The 9,402-nt window shown below is 29.6% G+C and overlaps 1 protein-coding gene across 3 annotated transcripts; it reads right to left on the bottom strand.

Annotated features, from left to right (window-relative positions):
• Positions 1-358: 358 nt before the first annotated feature.
• Positions 359-8,024, bottom strand: LOC116853412. 3 transcript variants are annotated; one of them, XM_032834482.1, is made up of 4 exons: positions 7,857-8,024; positions 7,414-7,641; positions 2,903-3,294; positions 359-2,465 (listed from the first exon to the last, which is right to left on the bottom strand). In XM_032834482.1, the coding sequence occupies exon 4, from the start codon at positions 1,860-1,862 to the stop codon at positions 582-584; it is 1,281 nt and encodes a 426-aa protein (XP_032690373.1). In that variant the 5' UTR covers positions 1,863-2,465; positions 2,903-3,294; positions 7,414-7,641; positions 7,857-8,024; the 3' UTR covers positions 359-581. The 3 variants fall into 3 exon arrangements, with proteins under 3 accessions (XP_032690373.1, XP_032690372.1, XP_032690374.1); XM_032834481.1 differs by lacking the exon at positions 7,414-7,641; XM_032834483.1 differs by lacking the exons at positions 7,414-7,641; positions 7,857-8,024 and adding an exon at positions 3,547-7,386.
• Between the last annotated feature and the right edge of the window lie 1,378 nt (positions 8,025-9,402).

Raw genomic sequence — 9,402 nt, forward strand, 5'->3', positions numbered from 1 at the left:
TAAATTATAACGTTTAATATAGTGTTTAAATTTTGATGTTTTGTAAGAACATGCTATAAGATAACTATAACTTATAATATCGTGTCTTTTAACGTGCCAAGTGTTAACAAGTCTTTTAACATGCTCAGTCTTAATGTATAACTTTGAATTACTTGTTTTTACGGCAACATTGAGCATATTCCTACTATTATTGACTTTTTATTTATTTTTGTATATTTATAAATAAAAAATAAATATATTTCTAAGCTGTATATTTCTAAGTTGATTATTTCGTGACAATGCTCATAGTAATTGGCGAGACTCATACATACAACTAACATATTCTTTAAAATGTAAATACATTTTCTTGAATAACTAATTCTGATCAAACCCATTTTTTATTAAAAACATGTTTAATTCACAATAATACAAACAATCAGTATATTTCTTAAGGAATTATATATACATAAAGTTATTATTCACAATATTATATTATTTATAATAGTTATACTAAATTGATATCACAATCGATACGATAGTTTTCAATAGTTTATTAGACGTCACATAAATTCGTAATAATAGCGAAAATCATATAATAGTGGCTAAAACCATACAATAATAGCTAAAACCTTATTACAATAGGATACGCTATTGGTCTCAAAATCTCTGCACGGCCTAGCTGAACCAAATTTATTTTCTTCGTGATATACAGGACTTATAGATAAACCTAGAACATCTCCTATTTTACTTATATTTTGATTGGATTTAAATTTCGATTTCGCGGTTAACAAAAGCGGACAGCCTTGATCTCGTAATTTTAAAAAGGATTTCGACGACCATCTCTTCCCATCACTGAAATCTGTTTGAAATCCTATAATTAGATTTGGCCGTTTGTAATTCACACTGTCCACATAATTGTGATACAACATACGATAACACTCGAAACTAAACTTTTGACTGCACCGTGTATTGCATCTAAAACAAATTTCGATATTATCTGATTCATTGGTTAATTCCGGCCCTATTAGTACAATTTTTAGGTCTTTTATTTTATGTAAAAGATGCAGGAGAAGTTCCCAAGCTGGCAAGTATTTTCTATCAACAGGGCTTGCCGCTATTATATGAATAACACATGTATTTTTTTGCAGAGATTGTAATAAACTTGCATTTTTCATTCCATAATACAATGTCAACGGTCCCGATACGTACTCAGTATAAAAGTAATCTATCGCTAGCAAAGACCTCAATTGTCTTCGACTTCGATAATATTGCTGAATAAATGAATCCATATCTTTGATAGGTCTATTCCTATCAGGAAAAGTGGAAAATTTTGATTCAAATTTAATACCATGCGGAACTTTAATAGCTAGGTTGAGATATAACAACAACTCCTTGCAAGTGGAGCTGTGATGACTTTCAAAGACTTTTGCATGGTCACCGCAATAGTTGCTGGAATAACACGTCATACAAGTGCGCAGATTTTGTTGCTGATGGCAAATAAGACATGACGATGCAAACATGATCATTTGCATCTCGTATGGTTCTAGATCACGTGACAATTGCCCCTTGATTATGTCTATGAATTCCTTCCTAGACTGTATCCATTCCTCCTGACTCAAACGATGAATTTCCCATATCAAATCTTTCTTTAAGTAATTCGCTATAACTGTGCAGATCTGCATATGCTGTTCTAAGTGCAACAGTCTGTGTTTACCACTGCAGTAAGAGATCATAAAGCACTGATCACATATTATGAAATTTTCATTATACGTTAACTTGCAAACATGGCAGATATTCGGATTGAAAAACTTATTATAACGATCAGGTGTTAATTTTTCTTCACTGAATGCAACCAGTTGATAAACAGAGTCACCCAGTTCCATATTTGTATGCAATAGATAATGATAAATATGTTATTTGTAATATCAATTTAGATTTGACATGTACAACACGATTCCTTAGCAAAAGTGGCAACATTCTCTATATACATTTTAAACATATACTTGATGATATATATTTATATGTTTCAAGAACACTGAAGGTATTTATAATTTTTTCCGCTCGTCTTGGGATTTTCCTACAAACTAAATTGTTTATGAAGATATAACGAACTATGAATATTCGTTACGAAGTAAAATATGACGATCAAATACACATAAAATTTCTAAACAAATGTTTTTTGCACATCCAACTGTGCCTGCATAAAACAAAATATGCTAATAACAGAAAAGAAAATTCCATACTTTTAAGCTAATGTTATCAATCTGATTAATTGGATATTTTAATAAGCAGCATTATACAATTTTGGACGTATTCGTCAATATGTGAAATACGTGCATCTAACAAAATACCTTACAAAAAGTACCTTACAAAAATACCTTAAAAATAATGCGCTAAATATATAAAAATCCTTATATGTTATAATAATAATAATTGTATTATTATTAAACGAACAGTTTAAAAAACTGGTCCTTGAGGTAGGACATCTGGAAAAAAAATATTAAAACAATATTGATAAAAAATAATTAAAACAAAATTAAAGAAGACTAAAATCTGAAGACTAAAATTATCATTTAATTGATTCGTTGTTGCTTTCTTCAGACAAAAAAGATATTAGTTTAACGAAAATATTATTCAAATAAAGAATTTTAATAATTTTGCTAATTATTGTTACAAAATACATTAAAAGTGTCCCCAGCTGGCATAGAGAATTCAAAATAAATTTAAAAAGAATTTAGTTGTATGTCACCAATTCTGAGTTCATTTTCAGATGCAAAAAGAATTCTATAGAGTTCAGTTCAGCAAAAAGAATTCTTTTTGCACCAAAACTCAGAATTGCTAACATAGGACTGAATTCTTTATAAATTCTCTGTGCTATCTGGGTTGATAATACAGCAATGCATTTTTTTGCAATAATACTTACATAGCATTTTGTCATCTAAATTGAAACATGACAGCAACTTCTTGTAACTATGATGGTTTTTAAAAATTCCTGCATAACAGTTACAGTTATTGTCTCATTAAAATAATCACGACAACAACAATAACTGTTAGGTAGGAATAACACATTGTGCAGATGTGCAAAATAGCCGATTAATAGCAAATGCGATGTTTTGCAGCATGATCATATGCTTTCTCTGTATGACTTTAGTTCACGTGACACCGCCACACTAATTGACAGCACAAATTCTTTTCTTGTTTGTGCCTATCCGTCCAAGCTTTGACGACGAATATCTCATACCGCATCCACTGTTTGAGAGTGTTTAAGCTGTGCATATCTGACTGCGTTGTAAATTATGCAGAAGTTCCTAATTGCTGTAAAAGATGCACCGATCACATAATATCAAATTTCCATTATTTATCGACTCACAGACATGACAAATGTTCGAATTGAAACATTCATAATAGTCTAGTGTCGTCGATTTGTGATACAACCACGTCATGCAAATATATCTTATTCGTCTTTGTTTAATTAGCAACAACAAATATATTCTTTGTAACATGAATTTAGAAATAAATAACGAATGAAAGCTAGTACTTTAACAGAAATAATAAAGCTTTACAAACATGATACAGATGAATACTCGGCAATTCTGCGCAGGACACTCAAAAAGTATTTATAAGTACCCAAATAGCCAAACCTGCAGAAATAGATTTTGCGCAATGTCTGTTATAAATTTTATCAGCAGTTTGCCAACAGATATACAATGGGATCTGCTAATGAAGTGTAATGACAGATTAACAGCAGAAATCGAGCAAAATCAGTCATTCTGTAACCATTTATATATATTTAAATACAATAATACATATATTGCAGAACTTGCTCGGTTTCTACCGTCAAACTGCTGTTAAGCTGTATCAGCAGGCTCTATCGATAGGAGACGAACTTGCGGACACAAATGTTTATGGATCTGCCACGATATTTTGATTGAATGTGTCACCAATCTGTCAACATACTGCTAACATTTTGCTTATTGGGTAGATTATCTTTTATCAATAAATAATGTCCGTTATTATGCGACTTTATTAAACTATTTTATTAAAAACCAATTTATTAAAAGAAATATTTATCATGCAATATCAATGGATCTTTATTGTTTAAATTACTGTATCTTTCAAAAACTGCACTCTTGATATCATATTTTCTATGTCTTTGTTCATTCTAGGCTAATTATATCGTTCTTGTTTTTTATGCCAAAATAAGATTTATGTAATATTTGTGATATATATTTACAAAAATTTACTGGTACTATCAATTTAAAGTTAAAAAATACCAAATTATCCTCTACAGTAATGTGATCTTGCAAAAATTAAAATAAAATTGAACTAGATCTTTGACATATTTTTCATACATAGATAATTAAAATAAAATTGTAGTTAAGATAACATTTTAATTTAGCTAACACTAAATCTTTATTAGTAGCTTTTTAATTTGTTTTTTTTATTACTTATTAGATACTATGACTTTTTTCAATTGAATGTACTATTTCTGTTAGTTACACACACATATGTATTATTTACATTTATTACTTCAAGAAAAAATCTTGACAGTGGATCTGCAATATTAATTTACCTGAAGTATAAGATATTTTTATTTAAAATATTTGAGTATTTAATTCTAATTCTTTGTAAATAACTGGTTGGTATCAGCAAATCTTTTATTGATTATGTTAATTAATTTATAATCTACAATTACATCAATTTCCTTACCATATAAACCGTATAATAATAAAATTTACATATTAAAAAGATTACACTTAATGATTCTTTCTCAATTTGAGCTAAACTTTTCTTATTCTCTGTAAGACTTCTTGAAACATGAAGTGACTTTCCAATTTGTAATAAACAACAATTTAAATAACACTATAATGTATCTATTTATAAATTATAACCTCTTTATTTTTATAGAAATTTATCAACATTCTTGATTTGCTGTTTGATTTCATTTAAACATTTTTTACACACTCATAACCACTAAATATGACATCAAGAATTCTGTAAAAAATTAAACACACCTAATATACTTAACAATTTTAGCTACATTTCTCTCTAGGTCTTTTAATAGTCATAATGATTTCAAATCTCTCTGAATCTTTTTAATCTTTTTAATTGTATAACTCATACTATATAAAGATTCAATTTACCTCATCTCTTGTAATTCTTCCTAAAAGCTGGATATTCTTTTGAACTATATTTTGTTACACATACATATACAGATGTGTGTGTGTGTGTTTAGAGTTTCTTAGATTTTTATACAACTTTCTTCTGTTGTTTACTTTTGCGTATGTTGTCTTCATGCAGATTTTTTGTATGGGGCTTAGATATTTTATCAACTCTGTAGAAGCTTTATCGTTTTTTTTGTAAATTCAAATATTCACTTCTCACAAACACACACATACACAACACACACAACAGTCCCTCCTGCAGAGTCTTGTCTCTTATTCCTAATATAAATCTGTTTCTGATTATCTTATCAGTCATTGTTCCAAATTCACATTTGACTAGTTTTTAAATCTCTGTTAAAAAGCTTTCGAGTTTCTCACGCTTTTTTTATTGCGCGCATATTTTATTACGAAATTTGAGTGATTCATATATTATACATTCTTTCTGAAGATTGTATTCTGAGAATACAATATTCTTTGAAACATTGCAGTACTTTTGTTAAGTTTTTATTTCATTGTAGTTTTATTATAATATCAGTTTTTAATTTTTTTAAAAATTAAACACATCTAATATACTTAACAATTTTAGCTACATTTCTCTCTAGGTCTTTTAATAGTCATAATGATTTCAAATCTATCTGAATCTTTTTAATCTTTTTAATTGTATAACTCATACTATATAAAGATTCAATTTACCTTATCTCTTGTAATTCTTCCTAAAAGCTGGATATTCTTTTGAACTATATTTTGTTACACATACATACACAGATATGTGTGTGTGTGTGTTTAGAGTTTCTTAGATTTTTATACAACTTTCTTCTGTTGTTTTGCGTATGTTGTCTTCATGCAGATTTTTTGTATTTACTTTATCATTATAGTTTTTTTATGATGTAATTATCTTTTTATAACATAGCACAACGCATACAGAATAAAAAAAATTTTATTTTTGACAATTGCATTGGAACAATTGAATCTTTAGTCTTTTATTTACAGTCTTACTTATATATGTTGTGTAGATTATATGAGGCAATTTTTGGCGACCGTTTGATACATGTACCAGGTTGTTATTGGGCAAGTTTACATCAAACATTTAATATATAATACTAAATATTCATACAGCATAAATATCCAAAATATTTTTCAGAGATATCAAAATATTTCTCTACAATGTGTTTTGGACATTTATACAGTACAGATATTTAGTACATATATTAAATGTTTGATATAAATTAGACCAATGACAACCAGGTACATATACAAAACAATCGCCAAAAATTGCCTATGTATGATGTGTTATCATTGTTTTAGAGTACATTACAATTTAGACTTATTCTTTTAATATATTATTTTAAAACTGATCTTTTTACTAATCATAAACTCATTAATAATTTTTATCTAATTGAAAATCTTGGTATGCCATAACCAATCATATGTAGTTTTGCACTGTAACCATTATGACACTGTAACTGTTATTTAAATGACTATCCACATATATGCATTGTCTACAAGATATTATTTATACATATTTATATGTGTCATACATCTTATACATAGAAAGTTTGGGGAGGACAATACCAATGCTACTTCGTTCTTGTGTCTTTATTGCTTGTAGAATATCATAAGTAATATGTAAACACCCAACTTTGATTCTAAGCTTGAAGTTTAAATTAGTATAATTTTTGTTCTTTCTTTATCCTATTATTTTGCATATTGTATTTTTATAGTAGTTGCACAGTGCTACCGCAACAGTACTAGGGGAAGGGTTACCTAAATACTTGTTTTATTTTCAATCTTATATCTTTCACTTGTAATAGTTTAAGAGAACACAATTTGTAATAATTTAAAAGAACACAGAAAAATATTTAAAAAAATATTGGAGTGAAATATAATTCATAAAATAAAGAATTAACTCGTTTCTTAGATTGAACATATTAGATTCAATATTATCTTGATTTATGATATTCAGTAATAGTCATTTTAATTTTATTTTAGCTAACACATTTTAGTTATATATTTATTGAAGTTTTCAAGGATATGTTAAAAGTTTATTTAAATTTTTGTCAATTTTCTCATTAAGATTTGCTTGGAAATCTAGATACTTTGATGGTTGGCAATATTCCAATAAATAAGATGTTATTCGGTAAACAAATAATAGTAACATTATATCAATGTTACAATTTCTCACTCAATAATGTAGATGTAATATGTTATATATAACAATGAGTTAAGTGAGAAATTATAACTTTGATGTAACATTACTGTTAGTACTTACTGATTTAAAAAAGTATGCCTGCAGATTGCCAGCAGACTTGATCAGAATGCTATGCCAAGTCCATAGCCAGCTGTGTCCACATTAAGCTCATGTTCTGTCAACAGAACCTGTTGGCATAACTTGACAACAGAGTGGCGGTAGAAATCGAGCATGACTCGCAGTATACTTTATTTAAATACATTTAAATGGTTACGAAACAGCAAATCTTGCTTGGTTTCTATCGTCAATCTGTCATCATATTCTGTTGTCATCAGATCTTATTATATTTTTGTTAGGTTACTGCCGACAAAATTTACGACAAACGCTGCGCAAAATCTGCCTATGTATGTAGGTTTCGCTATCTGAGATGATAGTGTTGTACAGTCCACGATATTTTCCCTTGATAGAATCTAACCTCAAATTTTCAGTGTACCATTCGATTTCAGTTACCCATGATTTAATACCTTGTGTGAATGCTCTCCGTTCAATGTCGGTTTTACTGTTGTGCCATGTTGTATACCGGATAAAGATTCTCTTTCTTTTTTAACAATTGTAACGTGTAACGTTTTGTTATAGAGACACAATCCGATTACTCTCTCTCTCTCAATATGACTTCAGGCAACCAAAAGGCGTACCCCCAACACCACTCAACTACAATCCGATTACCTATCTGATAGCGAATTCGGTTGCTTGCACTAGTGTGCACTGAGTGCGCACTAAGGCTTGTTCATAGTATGTTATTATATTTAAAAATTGTCTTAAATAATTCTCAAATAAATTCTCAAATATTTTTAACCATAATATGATATGTATAACATCCGTACGAATCATTTTATTAGTTAAAATGTTTTTAAATATGTATTTAAGACACGATCTTAAATATAAGAATGTACTGTAAACAAGCCTTAATGCGCACTCAGTGCGCACTAGTGCAAGCTACCGAATTCGCTATAAGTATCAAACATAATGCAGGATTTACACCGTGTCTAATGTCCGATGTACGACGTTCGCTATCCAATAGAAGAACAGCTTTCTAATATAGAATTCAATTCTCCATTGGAAAGCTATTTTTTTATTGGATATCGGACATCATACGTCGGACATCGGACGCGGTATGAATAAGTTGCATAAGTTAGGGCAATGTTGCGAATTCAGATTTATTCGCGCACACGCATTGGCTTGGTTTATATCGTGCACTTGATACGCGTACTAAATAGTAACTTTCTATTAGATAATCTTAATATCGACGATATATATAAACAACGGTATATTAAGCTGGTATAATACTCATCAACAAAACGTATTGTATTGATAGAATGTATCGTTCGGCTCTACAAACCAATAAATTAATTGCTAGCTATGATAGGTTAGAAAACCTGTCATTGCAACGTAAAGTCTGTTCATAGAGTTGTTTTTTCTGTACTAGTAAATACTGCACTTTCTAGTAAAGTATATTTTTAACATTTTTAACAATTGCAACTCGAAAAAAATATCGAACAATAAGCGGGGGGCTGCGCTGCCTGCACCCCCCTAAAAACTAACCTAATCCAACCATTAGCCGTCAGTCATTGGCTGCGTTCAACAGAACACAAGGGTTGCACAACGGGAGCGGTGCACTTGGACACGGTGCATTTGGACACAGCCAATCACAGCACCGTGTGATTAGAGACATTTGTAGGGTCCCTTGGAACAGCGACTTGTGATTGGACTGTGTCCAATTGCCCCGTGTCCAACTGATATACACCCTTGCACAACTGTTTTATGATTTTCTGCTGAGCGGTACTAAACGCATTCAGCGTCGCAACATGTTTACCCGGTCGCCATGTTTTTCAGCGAACTAAAAATACGCTGAATCTAAGCATAACGTGTTGAGCAAGATAGATGCCTTCATTTTTATTGAAGCACAATATACATATGTAAAGATATATTATATAATGTTGTAGATACTATAATGTAAATTGAAATATATATATATATATATATATATATATATATATATATATATATATA

This window comes from Odontomachus brunneus, unplaced genomic scaffold (assembly GCF_010583005.1).
Source record: "Odontomachus brunneus isolate Ranch 3 - 2012 unplaced genomic scaffold, Obru_v1 Obru_scaffold_318, whole genome shotgun sequence".
Taxonomy (NCBI): domain Eukaryota; kingdom Metazoa; phylum Arthropoda; class Insecta; order Hymenoptera; family Formicidae; genus Odontomachus; species Odontomachus brunneus.

Coding starts and splice junctions, on each gene's coding strand:
- LOC116853412 (XM_032834481.1), bottom strand. CDS start 1,862: ATGGAACTGGGTGACTCTGTTTATCAACTGGTTGCATTCAGTGAAGAA.